An 18,009-nucleotide genomic window follows, 5' to 3' on the forward strand; every position below is an offset into this window, starting at 1 on the left:
GTGCTGAGGTGCCCGTCTTTGATGGAGATTCGTGTGTCCAAGAAAGAAACCGATTCTGAGGAGTAGTCCATGGTGAGCTTGATGGTGGGATGGAACTTGATGTTATCGTGTAGTCTCTTTAGTGATTCCTCGTCATGGGTCCATAGAAAGAAAATGTCTTCGATGTATCTGGTATATAGTGTTGGTTGGAGGTCCTGTGCAGTGAAGAAGTCCTGCTCGAACTTGTGCCTGAAAATGTTGGCGTATTGGGCTGCGAATTTGGTCCCCATGGCTGTTCCGTGCGTTTGGGTAAAGAACTGGTTATCGAAGGTGAAGACATTGTGATCCAGGATGAAGCGGATGAGTTGTAGGATGGCGTCTGGAGATTGGCTGTTGTTGGTGTTGAGTATTGATGCTGTCGCAGCGATGCCGTCATCGTGGGGGATACTGGTGTCGAGTGCCGAGACGTCCATCGTGGTGAGAAGTGTTCTTGGTTCAACTGGTCCGTGGGTACTGAGTTTTTGTAGGAAGTCTGTAGTGTCGCGACAGAAGCTGGGGGTTCCCTGTACGATGGGTTTCAGGTTGCCCTCGATGTATCCAGAGAGGTTCTCACACAGGGTTCCGTTGCCTGATATGATAGGACGTCCGGGTGTGTTGGCTTTGTGTATCTTTGGGAGGCAGTAGAAGTCTCCCACGCGGGGAGTACGTGGGATGAGAGCACGTAGGATGCTTTGAAGGTCTGGATCGAAGGTCTTGATCAGTTTGTTGAGCTGGTGGGTGTGTTCTTTGGTCGGATCTGCGGGTAACCGTCTGTAGTGTTCCTGGTTGTCCAGTTGTCGGTATGCTTCTTTGCAATAGTCCGTTCTGTTCTGTATGACGATGGCTCCTCCTTTGTCCGCTGGTTTGATGACGATGTTGCGGTTGGTCTTGAGAGCGTTGATGGCGTTGCGTTGTGCTCGGGTGACATTCTGGACTGTCTTGTGAGTGCGGCTGATGAATCTGGCATTGACGCATTTCCTGACAGCTTGAGCATACATGTCAAGCTGAGGGCAGCGACCCTCCGGAGGAGTCCAGTGTGACTCTTTCCTCTTCGGTTGCTGTTCCGGATCGTTGATTGTCTCATTGGGTTCGCTGCTGAAATCCAACCTCAAACAGACCATCGTTTGCAGCAAATTACCCAGCTTTCAGGAGAACAGCGTCCACGACACCACACAACCCAGCCACGGTAACCTCTGCAAGACATGCCAGATCATCGACACAGATACCACCATCACAGGAGAGGACACCACCCACCAGGTGCATGGTTCATACTCCTTTGACTCGGCCAACATTGTCTACCTCATACGTTGCAAGAAAGGATGCCCCAGAGCATGGTACATTGGCGAGACAATGCAGACGCTGCGACAACGGATGAACGGACACCACGCAACAATCGCCAGACAGGAGGGTTCCCTCCCAGTCGGGGAACACTTCAGCAGTCAAGGACATTCAGCCACCGACCTTCGGGTAAGCATACTCCAAGGCGGCCTTCGAGACACACGACAACGCAAAATCGTCGAGCAGAAATTGATAGCTAAGTTCCGTACCCATGAGGACGGCCTCAACCGGGATCTTGGGTTCATGTCACGCTACACGTAACCCCACCAGCGAACATATGTTATCTGTTTTTAATATAACTGGTCATTTGCTGTCTTTTCTATGTCTCTGCCTCTCTCTCTGTTTTCTTTTTGGTGGTTTGTATATTCGGTGGCCTTTTAGGTAACACCTCTCTGTCTGCACATTGTGATTGCCGTGGCAACGGGCAGTTGGAAAGACTATCTGTAATCACCAGGCATCGTTCTGTGATTTATAAATGCGAAGGGTTCGAGGATTTCATTTCCACAACATTCACTTGAGGAAGGAGGAAGCCTCTGAAAGCTTGTGAATTTCAAATAAAATTGTTGGACTATAACTTGGTGTTGTAAAATGGTTTACAATTTCTTTTATAAGTGTTTGTTTTAGGCAGGAATAGTGGTAATAGCTTAGAGGGATCCTTCAAAAACAAAAACAAATTAAAACATCATAAAATAAACTTTTCATCTTCTCAAATTGCAACAAAATTACTTACCTCAAACATTATATGCCAATCTCGGCCTCTTCCCACCCACTTGATTCTGATGGATGTTACCAGCTGGTACAGTAATAACCCTGTGTTACACACGCGTCACTCACCAGCATTTTAAATATACAGCTGTTTAGAGCATGTTATTTAAAGTGCTGGTGGCCAGAGCACTAACATTAGCCGGTATCATCCTCCACAGACAGGTGGGGAGAAGAACTGCAAGACTCAGTCATGCACCTTACGGTCCCGATACCACATAAGAATTATCCGTACACTTATATTAAGGGCCCTCAATCGCGTGAAAAGTCCCTGTCACCCTGAACAGCTGACTGGGGTTGTACATGTTTGGTTTCTTACCTCTCCTTTAGTTTATCAGAGAGTTCCTCCAGAATTTGCACAGCTTGTCTGTGATAATCGAGTTGTGCCTCCACCAGGGCTGACATTTGACTCACCTGCTCAATCTGCAAGAAAATTCACATTTGGTTTAGGCTATTTTAAAGTACGTATAAAATGAAAATCATAGGTGATTTAGTCCAGCATGAAATGAGTGGCTCCCATCCAAAGGGGTTGCACCATGTATAGTGACAAGATGAGACAGATTCATGTCTAAACCCGTGCCTTTTACAATTACAAATTCTACTGAGCTTTCTCTTCAGAATTGGCTCAGGGTCAATAGAAACTGCATGAAGGCACAGTTTCACCCTGAGACTGATAGAGTGCATTTGGGAACCTGTATAAGTTTGCCTCACTGGGCCATCTGCCTCTCCCATCGTTATGCTGGTTCTTACTTCCCTCACTGTCCTAGTCCAATTGAATATAGGAGAAAAGGTATGGAATGTCATAATTTAGTCCCACTGCACTCTATGGCACTCCAGTACAGTGTTGAGGGAGTGCTGCAGTGAAGAATTGCAGTCCTTCCTATGACAGCCTTCAACATGTCATCAATGAGGACAAACACCTCGCTATGGCCATCCCCACACCTCCACTACTCGCCTTTAAACAGCCACCCAACCTCAAACAGACCATCGTTCGCAGCAAATTACCTAGCTTTCAAGAGAACAGCGTCCACGACACCACACAACCCTGCCACGGTAACCTCTGCAAGACATGCCAGATCATCGACACAGATACCACCATCACACGAGAGGACACCACCCACCAGGTGCATGGTTCATACTCCTGTGACTCGGCCAACGTTGTCTACCTCATACGTTGCAGGAAAGGATGCCCCAGAGCATGGTACATTGGTGAGACCATGCAGACGCTGCGACAACGGATGAACGGACACCGCGCAACAATCGCCAAACAGGAGGGTTCCCTCCCAGTCGGGGAACACTTTCAGCAGTCATGGACATTCATCCACCGACCTTCGGGTAAGCGTACTCCAAGGCGGCCTTCGAGACACACGACAACGCAAAATCGTCGAGCAGAAATTGATAGCCAAGTTCCGCACCCATGAGGACGGCCTCAACCGGGATCTTGGGTTCATGTCACGCTACACGTTACCCCACCAGCGAACAAATGTTATCTGTTTTTAATATAATGGGTCATTTGCTGGCTTTCTCTGCCTTCCGGATGTTTCTGCCTCTCTCTGTTTTTTTTCCTGTTTGTTTTTTTGTTGAATGTGTATTCGGGGGTTCTGCAGGTGACACCTCTCTGTCTGAACACGGTGATTGCCTTGGCAACGGGCAGTTGCAGGGGCATTCTGTAAAGACCATGTATTGTTCTATATGTATAAATGCGTAGGCTTCGAGGAGCTCCTGAACATTTACCTGAGGAAGGAGGAAGCCTCCGAAAGCTTGTGAATTTAAAATAAAATTGCTGGACTATAACTTGGTGTTGTAAAATTGTTTACAATTATGAGAGGTTAAACTGAGATTCTGGCTGCCCATTAAAGATGGCATTATTTAAAGGAATGAACCCATTGTCCTAACAAACATTCCTCTTTTGGCCAATATCATCAAAAATCACAGATTAACTGTTGATTCCTCCCATTGGGATCTTGCTGCTGCACCATGGCTACTGTGTTTGCCAACAGAACAGTCACAGCAGTCCAAAAGTGCTTAACTGTGTCAAGTGCTTTGGGTCATTTCAATGACATGATAAGGTTCTATATCAATCCAAGTTATTTGTTCCTCAACCAGACACTAACAGAATGTGGGTTCACATAAAGAAGGTTGCAGATGAGGAGACCGGTAAGTAAGGATGGGTCAAGAACATTAAAGGAGGAAGGAAACAGCAGACAGAAGGCGAATTCAATGACAGGGTTTCAGGAGTATGCATGGGTATTTTTCAGTATCCAGCAGCACAAACAGGGCAAATCCACCAAAACCACAATCAGTAAATTCAAATGCTGAGCTTAGGTCACAGCTTGGGGCTCAGCACTAGATATTAGTTATTTCCCAGGGTGAGTTTTTAAAATAAAAAAGGGAGGGGGGAGAAAATGAAAATGCAAATACCAGAAATCGGAAATGAAAACCAAAAAAGCTGGAAGTGTGTGGCAGGTCAGTCAGCATCCGAGAAAGGAAGAAAGGTTAATGTTTTGGGTGTGACCCATCTTCAGAACTCTGATTTTTAAATCATCTCTTGACTGAGCCCCTAGATGAAGCAATCTGCAGGATTAGAACATTCCAAGTCAGGGGGAGTAACCAAACATTCACTTTGCCCTCACTTTAACGCTGGATAATTCTTCAAAGTTGCAGAAATTGCTGTTAAGCGTAGCTGAAAGAATGCTCAGAATACTACGTTGTTACAGAAATGAAGTTAGTTTCATTATTAATCCAACCAACTCTTCAAAAGAAACTTGATCATTTTTTTCAGTGCACTCAATAAAGCTTCAGATAGTTACTGTAATGTCCTACACACACTTGTTTTATATGTTTGCATTTGATGATTGGATGAGACAACACTTGCTCCATTTCCTTAAAACTTCATATAAACCAGAAGTAGAATCCTTGGAAGTATAATAGTACATTTACGAGCTCAATGGTCACAAGTAAAACAGTAAAAGTATTTTTGTTTCACAACATGTCATAATTTTCCTCAATTTTCTTGCCTTTTCATCAGAAGGCACTGACCTTTGTTGAGATCATTATGCTGGCCAAAAAGGAGTGTTGGTAGGTTATTTGACTAAGGGCATCACAGCTGGGCCTGATATGCTCCTTAGATGAAATCTATGCATGTGCAACTTCTAGCAGTGGCACTGGATAGTGATCTGGAGAAGGAATCCTAATGCTGACTTTTTTCCATTTAGCCCAGGAGGCACTGAAGCCAAATATCATTCCCATACATTAACCCCAGCTGAGAACAGCAAACTCTGAGAACAAATACCGAATCCAGAACATTCCTGGTATGGGTATGGCTCAGTACTGCACCGAGTGGTACATTTACTAAACCATCAGGGGATCTCCAAATTAAGCTTATGTGAACTAACCCCTCCGCCACAACATAAAATCCTGTCACCTGATATTCAAAGCCATATTATTTATTCCCAGACATGAATATAGCATCATTAACATATAGGAAAGAGAAAGAAGAACAGAGTAGCTGGACTTTTGAAATCATCCTTACATCAGTTTCTAAAAGGTTGTACATGCTAGTTTCGGCCACATCTTTGGACTCATCGAATTTCTCCATGGCTTGTCTGATCTCCTCCTCAGGGATTTTACCCTGTCGCTTCTTCTTGTAGTCATAGTCCAGGCGCCGACCCTCCAGTTTCTTCAAGTGATGCTACAATGTCAAAGTGAATATATAATACATAGTAATCTCTAATAATTTCTACATTACAACAGTGACTACACTTTTTAAAAAAAAACTTCATTGGCTGTAAAGTGCTTTGGGACATCCTGAGGTCATGAAAAGCGCCATATAAATGCAAGTCTTTTTTCTAAAATATTCTTAGTTTTTTTTTGTCCCCTCCTTCCCTGAAAACCCTGACTCTGCATAGTTCTACTGGTGCCGACAATCCTCAGAGACTTTGCGCACATTGCCATTCTTCTTTTTGAATCCAGGCAGTGTCTGTAGGCTACTGGACCTTTGGGAAGGCATCACAAGCCTGCCCAATCCTGTTGTTCCCAGATGTCCTCACATGCACACCTTCCAGCATGGGGTCACTAATCAGGAACAAGAACCCTGGCTAATTTTTCCTCTCCCTCTCAAGAGCATGGAGACCAATTGTAGCACCCCAGCTGAGGTCAGCTACCTCAGTACAGACCAGGAGTGAACCTTTAATCTTCTGGTTTACATGGCTTAGTAACACTCACACTGTATGTTAAGTCATTAAGCTATAAGGGAAGCTTTTCTATCAATGTATTACCTTCCCATGCAGTGAAATGCTTTTTAATAAATCATATTTGTCCTGTTCCTTTAACTGTTCATTGCTACCTCTTTAGTGTCATAGTTCAATGGGGAATGGGAGATGTTTGAGTATTGAGGTCACAAATGTTCCACGGTCAGCTGATGGGGCAGACTAGTTTACTACCATGATATACTGTGTCTGGCTGCCAGACCAAAAAACTCAGTCAACATGGACAACAAGGTAAAGTGACTGCTGAGTTTGAGACTCCAAATCAGTCTCTTTTGGAGATGGTGTGCTTGTATAGCAAGGTTCCCCTCAGGGTAGGAAAACCAGAGCACTGCCATTAAAATAGCTTTAGTGACATTCTAACAGGACTAGACAGACTAGATGCAGGGAGGATGTTCCCGATGGCTGGGGAGTCCAGAACCAGGGGTCAGTCTCAGGATACGGGGTATGCCATTTAGAACCGAGATGAGGAGAAATTTCTTCACTCAGAGGGTGGTGAACCTGTGGAATTCTCTACCACAGAAGGCAGTGGAGGCTAAGTCATTAGATGTATTCAAGAAGGAGATAGATATATTTCTTAATGCTAAAGGGATTAAGGGATATGGGGAAAAAAGCGGGAACAGGGTACTGAGTTAGACGATCAGCCATGATCATTTTGAATGGCGGAGCAGGCCCGAAGGGCCGAATGGCCTACTCTTGCTCCTATTTTCTATGTTTCTATGTTCAAAAGCTACAAGTTCCACCTTCCCCTTCTGCAGTCACAAGGTGTCTGCTTCCCTTTTCTTTAGGTCTCCCATGACTCATAATCCAGGATGACCTACCCCCTAGGTCTCCGACAGTGCTGTTCTTCTGCTTGTTTCAAAGAAGTCTGGGCAAAAGTGGCTGTGCTCGTTAGAGTTTCCCTCCCAGATAGGTAGGAGAAGAAAAAGCATCTTTCCTCCACTCAATGTTTTCCCCAATGACACAGGCAGGAGCAGACTTACGAAGAACGAGTCATGAACCCATCTTCTGCTCACTATTCTACCAAAAATTACAGCACACCAGCGCCTTGAATTGGCTTTATATGCTGTGTCATTAAACACTTTTCTTGTCTGATTCAGTTTGACACAATAGCTTAGGCTACTCCCAAACTCATTTTGGGGAGCACAGGAAGAGGAGCAGATCATTCAGCCCCTCAACTCATCTCGCCATTCAATTAGATCGTGGTTAATATGTACCTCGTCCATTTACCCGCCTTTGCTCCATATCCCTCGATACCCTTACCTAACAAAAAAAAAAAAAATCGATCTTAGTAGTGAAAATTTCAATTGACCCACTGAAGCATCACTTCCATCTGCCCTGCAGATTCCCTGCCCCAGCATATCTCCAGCCCAGGGATCATAAGCATACAGGAGGGGGGGGGGGCTTCCCAGCTTGTTAATTGTATGATTTATATCAATTAATGTTAATTGTATTCAGGTGGTGGGTATCAATTGGGGACTCTCGTATGCTTTTTATAGGAGAGCTTAGCTAGGGTGTGGGGTGTGTGTGCATGGGGAATCTTTGCGAATAAAGACTTGAAAAGCAACTAAAGACCAGGCTCTAGTATTCTATCATTCACCGCATGGCTATCCAATTTTAACACTCCAGTGAGGTGTTATGCTAGGATGGGAGTCTGCCGCAGTGGGAGAAAGAGGTAGCTGGCTAAGTAGAATATTTTCTTCCCCAAAAATTTCAACTAGTATTAATAGGGCCTGTGCATGGCAGTACTCTGAAACCACTTCCATGGATCTCTCTTCAATTTATGCTGAGGCCACCTCTGCCGATCGCTGGGATCTAACAGGCGGCCTGTGTTCAACATCTGAAGAGTGCAAATGGCAGGAAACACAGCAGAGGCCATATTTTTCTCATTTGCATCTCTTTATCCTCCCCAATTTCCCCAACAAACCAGCTTCTTTACCCTGGTCTACAGTTATGGTTTATTAACCTGATTTATGCAAAACACATTTTAAACACAAACAACAGAAATCAACAAATGTTCTATGGATTTCAATCTTGGGCAGGACTGGCTTTATTGATAAACAGGTGCACAGGCAGCTCTTATCGTGGGTTAATTGAGCTTGGGTTTAATGACTATGTGACAGAGTCTGTATTGTTTTCTTGACTTTAACTTCAAAGGCTGTCTCATCTTGTATCACATTGGTCTGTTCGCTTAAACTGATGATCTCACTGATGTAAACAGCAGGGTTTTCCTGTGACAAAGAACTGGCTTGTTTAATTATATAAATTAACTTTTTGTATTAGATCTGCAAATTGTTTTCCTGTTCATTCATATTACATCAATGAAACGCGAGAGCGAATTGTGCCTGAGTTCGCTTCAGGTTTGAAGGATTAATTGATACTGACACATCCAAAACCTGATTCCAGTGATTTGTTAGCTGGTGGCATCACCCAGCATATGCACAAATCAGTTTGGGTAATTTTACAACAATTACAAATATTTTTAACATTATCCCTCGAAGGGACTTTGGGGAACAATTTGAGTTATGATTACATTTTTTCCCCTCTGTAGTCCTGCTAAACATTGTCCTGAGACCCAAACAGCAGAAGATCCTGTTTGCACAGATGATATTTGCACTTTAGGTCTGAAGCCACCAGCAGGAACTACCTTGCCACAACACTAAATATGGATGCGAATGCAATTCAGATATAAGGTATATCTCCACTTTTGTATTGATCAAGTTCTATTCACTTCCCAAGCATTGACCTCACACAGCTGCATGCAAGCCAAATGTAAATATGAAGGAAGTTGCTAAAAACATGGCTTCCAAGCCGCTGGTTCTAGAGAGGAGAGCCTTGGCAATTTACATTTGGCTTGAGAACGGTTGCACAAAATCTGTGCTACTGAAATATAATTGTGCCTTATGTTGATTAAAAAACTGCGTGAGACATTGTTTGATTCAATAAAGGAAACAAACTATCTGGGAGCTACCGAGAAGTGTTGGTTTTGGCACCTACGAATGTTGAGGCAGCAAAAGAGTGCTTCCAAAAGCTGAAGAGATTTGTAAATTACTCTTCCATAAGACGTTGGTGTTCAAATGGAGATAGATGGAATTTTCAAGATCAAGAACCATATTGGTGAAATGGACAGACATGTTCAAGCTAAATCAGAAGATGTGCTTAGTAAGGGCAATTAATCCAATTAGAACATTCTCAATGTTTGTGTTATACATATATTGTACCTTTAGCAGGTTTTTTTACACTTCAAGTTGTTGTTTTTTGTAAATAGTTATTGGCTTTAATCCATAAAGCTCTGGGCTATGTGATATCAACCATTTTGAAGAGAATTTGGCGATGTGGTTAGCCTCTATGATGTGCACCTCTGTAGGAAGAGCATCAAAAAGGTGTGGATTCCAGATCCTAGGGGACAAGATCTGCTTATAGGAACAGCTGCATTAATCCCCCCTCGCCCCCCCCAATGCCATAATGGGCATGAAGAGGACCATTTAGAGGGTCCAGGGAAAAGGTAGTCATGTGACAGTGAAGCTTCATTGTATAACAAACCATTGAAGCCCAACAGACAAAATAATCATTCCAAAATACATTTAAGTAGTGTTTCTTTTGGGGATGAGGGAAGAGAAGATGACAGTATGGCTGGAGAATCACTAATGCAATGTGTGTACCTATAGATGACCTTTTACCTGAATTTCTTTGAAATCTTTATCACATAGACTTTGTAATGGGTCAATAAAGTTCTGTTTGACTTCAATATCCAGGGAGTCTTTAACCTCTGCCATCCGCTTCATCGATTCACCAACATCAATGAGAGCCCCTCCTTAAATCAGAAAATTTAAATACAAGAATCAAATGAGGTACATAAAACTGAAAGGATCGTTACTTTAGTGGACGACAAAAGCAGTTCCACCCCTGTGCCTAAATGTTCTTCCTCCTCTCCTGATGGGGATGACTCACGCTGGGGAACTGCTTGCCCTCTAACATCTCACAGTGTATTCTTCACGTGTGACCTTGAACAATGAGTTCAACTGTGAGAGGCATCACAGCCAAGCTCAGTCCTGTCCTATTTGACAACCACATAAGCACACTTACCATCAGGGTCACTGGCTAGTAACGAGGAGTGGGAGGCCTGGCTGACTTTTTCCGTCCCTCGTGGAGGGGTGTTGTCAATTTAACACTCCTGACGCTACCAACTAAAGCTAGTTAATGCAGCACAACTGAGGAATTTAGCTTGAGACATTTCTGGTCAGTGCTTTCAGTAATTGAGCCACCAGTACAGCTTACAAAACCGCAGTTATTGATAATTAGCTCTGCCATTTCAGCAACATAAATGTACAAGGACAAAAAAATTGTGTAGTATAAAATTGAAAGTGCATTCTCTGGACTGTACAGAGGTGCCAGCAAGAGAATCTAAGTACTTTTCAAGAGAACCTCTGAGCTCACAGTAGACTACAACTCCTAACACAAAAATAAAACCAAAAATCCATTTAGGAAGAAAAAAAGCTTACTGTTAAATTACTCAATAAAATGGACTCTGAACTACCATTGCTTCTGGAAGCTTCCATCCGAAACCATTGTTCTTTTTTCCTGCCGTGTACCTCATACTAGGAAAAGTAAGTTTCCCTGTATATTAAAGCGAAATTACGTCTTTTTTTTAAAAAAGTGATTGTTCTTTTGAATGCAGTTTTCTCTTCTTACCCTTTTATTCAGTTTCCCCATACACCTAGCCAAGATGGCAACCTGCAAATTGCCACTAGGCGTCACGCAGCACCATTCTGAAATAGTATCAAGGAAAAATGTTAGAGTGAGTAACTCAGATTACTTCCTTGTGGGGAAGCATCCAGCCTTCACAGTACATCCAGACAGGGGTCAGAGCTGGTTAACAACGTGTGGGGGAATCGCTAGAACTAACCTTTTGTGAACAATTCTGAGGCACAACAAGCTAGGACTCTAATGTGCCAGTTCTTAAATGAAGTGCCACTGCCGTGCCAGTTCTTAAATCAAGTGGCTCATTATCTCATTCGGTTTTTTTCTGCTCTCCTTCTTTAAGGTCCATGTCCCTTTGGATGAGGATAGAGGAGCAAACCAAGCAAGGTGACTGTGGGCAGCCTCAACTAACTCTCCTTCCCATTAACCCTCCAGTCCTGTGGGAGAACCTCTCATTTCCACCCAACACTTATCCCTCTCCCCTCCCCTAGCTGAGACCAAGAATTTATTCTGTGATATACAATGCAAACCACTGCCGATCTACTCTGTGCAGTAATGTACTAATACAACACTATACAATGAGTGCATCTGCCCAGGTCTCTTAATAACAAAAAACATGATTTACAAGTGATGAAGCAACAAAAAAAAAAAATCCAATTTTGACGGTTTTGGTCCCAAAAGCCCTGGCCTACCTCTGACCTTCAAAGTCTGGTTCCTACTGATAAAATTATCACTAACCAAAATACTTCACTTACCAAAGTTTGATTCTTCACCCAGATCCTTCCCAAATTTTATCATAGATTCTCCAAGAAGCCCTTCTGGTTGAGGGTAGCCTGGGTTTTTCACCTGTCCGCGAATTTTCGACACTGTGTTCAGCATTGTTAGTTTAGCTCTGGATGCTGTGTAAAGATGTAATGGGTTAACTTTGGCAATCAAAAGGACTTAAAGGATTCAAACTACAATACCAGGCAATTTCATCCAGCGGAAAGTCTGACAACTTACAAACACAAGTCCTCACATAAACAATGCAAGAAACATGGAATAAAAATTTTAAAAAGACAGTATAACTTCATATCTTCATGAAACGCAATGTTGCCCCTAGGATTTCCATGAAGGGCAATGTTAGCGTCTGAATTTTCGTACTATGCTCACTTGAGCTGAAAAACCTAGCAATACAATTATGCACTCTAACCTTCCAAATTTGGGTGCGTCAGGAGAGAGCATTTTGAGCTGTATACTCTGGTGAATTACAGGTTTTGACACTGGTGGTAGGTACAATTTGAAATCATGAATTAAGAGTTCCACACAAGAAAGGTAATGAACCCACTGAAGCTGCTTTTATCCTTTGGGTGCTGCTGACTGTACTCGCAGGTCTTGCAGAGCCAGCAATAACCAAAAGCTAAATGCACCGGGTTTTTTTTTATGACCGTCTGCCCAAAGATGTTCAGCTGTTTAACTTGAGGTACGAGTAATTACAAGCCTGTCCCTGGTAGTGCTGGGAGCACTTTGAGATGAATTGTAGCCCTTTTTATATTGGTGTCAGATGGCTATTTGCACCGCTGGTTCCCAAAGCACAGGTCTCACTCATCTGGCAGCAACCCCAATGTAAACATGCCAGATTTGCTAAATCCAGCTACCAGCAAGATCTCATAATAAAGTGAGTCTTTCCAGCAGCTGTATTTAGAAAATCTGTCAGGTTTACATTGAGTTTGCAGTTGGCTGCATGAGACCCACACTTTGGGAAGTAGCGGCACACTGACACCAATATAAAAGGGTAGCAAGAGTATTATAGAATCAAATAGCACAGAAGGAGGCCATTCAGGCCATTGTGCCCGCGCCAGCTCTTTGAAAGAGCTATCCAATTAGACCCACTCCCCTGCTCTTTCCCCATGAACCTGCAAATTTTTCTTTTAACAGATAATAAATATATTGGATAACAATAAAGCAAACTGGCTTGTGCAAATTTCCCTAAACAATATTGGAACAAATACAATAAATAATTCCAGTGACAACATCGCTAAATGATGTAAAGCCAACAGGAACACAGGATTTCACTTTTTCAAATGTTCTTGTCTGGATAGTAATTAGAAACAGGAACCCAGTCTGATTTCTTCTTTGCTGGAGCAGGTCTGTTACAAGCTTAGGGTCTTGTACCAGACAGACTATCTAAGACAACAGTTAGTCACTCCCATAAATGGTATGAGGGTATTGCGGTTAGGGGTATGACCTTACTTCGCAATATCTAAATATTCAAAACTGTAACCCGGGGTGGGGGGGAAACAACAGTATCCCCCTTATGATCTGAACTGGTTATTAGTGTCATTCATATATAAGCTCAATCTCCCCAAGGTAGACTGAGCAAAAACTTGAGATGAGCCCAGATACAAATTGCTCAGCTACTTTATTGCAGTGAGTGAACAGTCAGAGCAATAGTTATGATAAGATTCATTTAGTTCAATCAGTACAACTTGTCATTGCATAATACAAACTAATGAACACACTACGCTTCCCCACATCGGTAGGTCAACTTGCTTAGAAAGCGGCCTGCAGTTGTTTTGTAGACCCAGACCCCTGCTCCTTGCAACTCTACAAAATACTAAAATTGTTCCAAGTTCTTGGGCCGCTTATGTGCTGGTTAGGCTGCTCAAGGCTGGAAGTGCCAGTTGGACCTTGTGATGGGCAAAAGAATTTAGGATCTGTGTCTGAAATGAGCACAGGAGCCTCATTCCAATATTGAAATGAGGCCTGTGCTCATTTCAGGCTGCTGCCAGGGCTGCCTTAAAAAAAGGCCCCAACTAACTTAGCAGCAGCCTGAACTCCCGTTCCGATCAGGCCTCTGCACTGGTAAATTGGTCATCGTTGCACGCGATTTAGGCCCATAAAACGGGCACAATATTAAATTTAAGCCCCTATGTGTATATAGTCACTATGGGATACATTTACTGTCTCATGTCCTAGAATTTTGTTGTTGTATAGGTTTTATGAAAGAAAGGAATCAAATTTTGAAGCTGAGGGCTTTTAGTTCTAGGAGCATTAAAGCAAAACAGATAGTGTACTGATTTTGAAGTGTTAGATAAAAGTTCTATTCAGTATACATGGTACTATAAATCCTACCATAGATGTACTGTAAGTCGCCAAGACCAGGCTTTACAATGCTACCTCCCCAATGTACACAACAAGCCAGAAATGGCTATCAGCATCGACCAACATATGCATCCCATTGGGAGTTCGGTGTTTATCTTGTTTTAAACTAAATTCACTGATGGCCTATTGAGTAAATACACCACCCTAGTGTAGCACCATCGTACAAAGCAGAAAGTCCCAGGGTTGATCCCCAGTTTGTGCTGAATTAGCTGTTTTCAGTAGCTGGATTTCCTGCTCTTGATTATTATCCAGTAATCCCTGTTGGAGAAGTAGGTCTTTGGCAGCATGAGGCAAGAACAGGATTGGACTTGGCTGTACTGCATTCCATGGTTGAACAGCCTGTCAACATTCAATATTTAGGCTCACACAACAACCACTTCAATGAGGCACTGGGAGGCTGTCAGCCCCTGGAGAACCATAAACAGTAAGAGTCAGCATCTTCAGGTGAGAAGGGGAGAAAACCACAAGGTACATCTGACCATAACAGCACAGGATTTGAACAATCAGAAGTTTTTTCCTGTAATGCAGCAAACCCCTGCAGCATGGTAACCACATTTACACTGTGTAATTTTTTGTCCTCCGTTTTAAGCGGGCTCAGCAAAAGTATTGATTAAACATTGGCAGAAAAATTCAGTTTCTTTCGGTAGGCACTATTTCTTTAGCCAGGATTTTTATTTGACTGGAGAAGGGGGAGGGGGTGGGTAGAGGAGTAACCACATGGGGAGAATGGCCAACAGACACGGTAAGGGAAGAAACCAGGAAACCAGTATATTGTTAGCCAAGAATTTGAACGCCCCTGGAGACAAAATGCAGACAAAATTGTGTTGTTTTTTGCAGAATAAAACTCCATTTATAATTTTGTCACATCTGAAAGGCTTTCCAATTTTCAAGATTTTTTGTATTCTGTACAATATTGAGCTTCAGGAATGCACTGAAAATTTTACAGATGATCCATGAGGAAATTTATTCTAAAATCTGAAAAGGAAATTCAGCACTGAATCCTCAGAGTTCTGCATTTCCTCCTTAGCCCTTTGAGAACATAAACCTGTTTCTCATTTGCTGACAATATTCAATAAATGCAGTTATAAATCATAATGCAAGGCTTCAGGGTAGAAGAACAATGCTTTATTAACAATTTTGATACTGAATAAGGCCAATATTTTGTTTCTAATATTCTCAATCTGGTTACTTTTTACAATGAGGAAACCAGCTACTCCACAGTTCAATCTTTGACTAAGTGACAAAGAACACAGAGTGCAGCTCAAGGGAGCAATATTTGTACAAGGTGCGGGCAGGACTGTACATAATGCAGTTGTGGCTTTGTTCATGTTTTATGGCCTTAAGTCCACAAGTTGAGAGCTCTATTGCAACCAAAGTAATTACAGCAATTATTATTTTGAGAAACAATCCAATTTTCTTCCTCCCCCTCCTCTTGAAGGTGCCAATTCATGCTAGGGTACAGTTCTATGGAACCCAGCTGTCCTGAAGTACCATTCTTACGAAGTAGTTATTTTTTTATGTGCAAGGCTAGACAGCAAGTGTCAGCAGGCTACTCACCCATGGGACATCACAGTTGAGCCTAATTCTGTCCACACATGCATTTTCCAGCAGGATTAACTGGATAGTGATCAGGAACAGGAATACTGACTGATTTTCTCCTTCCCAGCCCAGAGGTAATTTGTAGAACTCCCATTGCTGCACCAACTAGAAATCAATTAACACAGAGACCAAGGAATGATTTAAAATTATCCTTAAACTTTTTTTGGGCAGGTTAAATTTGTTCATTATGTCAGTGCTGAGAATGGAGCAACTTCCATTTTTGGCATCCACACAGACAGCAGCACAATCAGTTGCAGAAGCTCTCGAGTGCTGAACAATATGTTAAGTCGCTCAAGCAGTAAGCCTCAACTAAAACGAGTAGATGTGGCACAAAATGGGTGATTCCTCACTCTCTATTATTGCTAATTAACTGTCATTTAGTTGAATCTACACAGGTCTGTAGTTGTGAAAATAGCTCCAAATATCCTGCTGTTCACTTTTCAATTATATGGTTTAGCAAAAGGCCCCTGGATAATGTGTCTCAATTTATACAAGTGGCTCTTTCTCAATTAACAAAGTTACTCCCGCTCAAATGCGAAGTATATTTACTTGACAATTTTCACCCAACATCATGTCTTTAGCTTGTGATAAAGGAGAATATACAATTCAAAAAGATGATTTAAGTTCCCCAAAATGGACAATACACCGATATTCACCAATTTTTTCCCCTCTCCTTTCCTGAAGGTGTTGACTCTTGAAATACAGTTTGACAGGCATGTTTACCTCCATATTTTTCATATGCAAGCCCAGATAGTGCGTGTCAGCAGGCTATTCATCTGTTTCAGGCATTATAGCTGTGTGCGATCCTGTTCCCACCTGATGTACATCAATAATTTGAATATAGAGCCAGGGGGAGTGGTATTCAAATTTGCAGATGATACTAAAATAGGAGGCGTGGTAAATAATTCTGAGGACCAAATGGAAGCTGCAAGAGGATATTGATAAGATGGTGAAATGCGCAAAAAAGTGGCAGATGGAGCTCAATGTCAGTAAATGTGGGATGGTAGATTTTGTTAAAAAAAATATTTTGAATGGGGGATGTGGAACAGCAGAGGGATTTGGGTTCATGACATTAAAAGCAGCAGTGGATAAGGCCATAAAGAAAGCTAATGGAATACTGGGTGTTATGGCAAGAGATATGGACTAAACGACAAGATGTAGTGGGAATCTATATAAAACCTTAGTAATACCACAGTTGAGTTCTCATCAGGTCTCGCCTTAGTCTTCTCTTTTCCAGAAAAAAAGAGCCCCACTCTGCTCAATCTTTCCTGATAGTTGAATCCTCTCAATTTTGATAACACCTTCGTAAATCGTTTCTGCATTTACTCCAGTGCTTCAATATCCTTTTTGAGGTATAGAGGCCTTCTGAAAGACCAGCACATTGAGGACAAAGTGTGTAGGATGATTCATTTGGAGCTTGAGAGAACAGGAGAGGAATTATGACCATTATAACATCTACAGAAGGAGTGACAAAACAGACAGCTGATAACGGTAGCTGTAGCTGTCTTACAACAGAAGTGCACTCATGAAAGCTGTACTGCTAAGCATCGTAGCTTAGATGCCAATTGCCAGAACAGACAACTTTTGAGCAGCCTTACCTGCATGCCCACTTTTGTTCACCAAAATTTGCCTTTTTACTGCTTGGAGCTGAGTCATCCCAGAAGGATAGAATTTTATTGTACATTGCAAGGAGCTCCACATGCTTGTAGGTGAAAGTACTGGGTTATATTTCGTAGCAGGTAAGTGAAAGACAATCCATTTTTTCTTTAATCTCACCTTAAATTTGCAAATGAGGGTTAGTGTCCAGGAAGGTTTTAGACCTCACTTTGAAGGAATGTTCTTCCCTAATTCAAAATAGTTATTCACACAAGATAGTCAGAGAGCATACTTAGCAAAGAAATTGTGACTTCAGAAATGGTGTTCCTGCTGCACTAACAGAGAAAGGTCCCAGCAGTCATTAAGGTAAAATATAATGACCACAGAAACAAGTCCAGGTGTTTTTAGCTATTTCTTGCATTGCAGTTTGGAGAAATAAGCAGATAGTTAGAAGTTATTGCTACAGATAAACTAGTTACAATAATTTGCCACCTTTGAAAGTCATTTCTAAAGAACGTGAACTTTCTTTCCCCCTCTTGATTATACTCTGAAGCAGCTTGGGTGCTTTTCAGGATTTTTTTTTCCC

The 18,009-nt window shown here is 42.3% G+C and overlaps 1 protein-coding gene across 2 annotated transcripts in view; it reads right to left on the bottom strand.

The window, feature by feature from the left end:
• Window positions 1-18,009, bottom strand: part of sh3gl1b (SH3-domain GRB2-like 1b) — a 127,967-nt gene that overhangs the window by 24,901 nt on the left and 85,057 nt on the right. For both annotated transcript variants that reach the window (XM_067968111.1, XM_067968112.1), the window contains exons 4-7: window positions 11,840-11,983; window positions 10,064-10,197; window positions 5,651-5,809; window positions 2,438-2,541 (exon numbers count right to left, since the gene is read on the bottom strand). In XM_067968111.1, coding sequence (XP_067824212.1) covers window positions 2,438-2,541; window positions 5,651-5,809; window positions 10,064-10,197; window positions 11,840-11,983 — 541 coding nt within the window. The remainder of the gene's footprint in view (window positions 1-2,437; window positions 2,542-5,650; window positions 5,810-10,063; window positions 10,198-11,839; window positions 11,984-18,009) is intronic.

The sequence above is a fragment of the Heptranchias perlo genome, chromosome 29 (genome assembly GCF_035084215.1).
Source record: "Heptranchias perlo isolate sHepPer1 chromosome 29, sHepPer1.hap1, whole genome shotgun sequence".
Lineage (NCBI taxonomy): Eukaryota > Metazoa > Chordata > Chondrichthyes > Hexanchiformes > Hexanchidae > Heptranchias > Heptranchias perlo.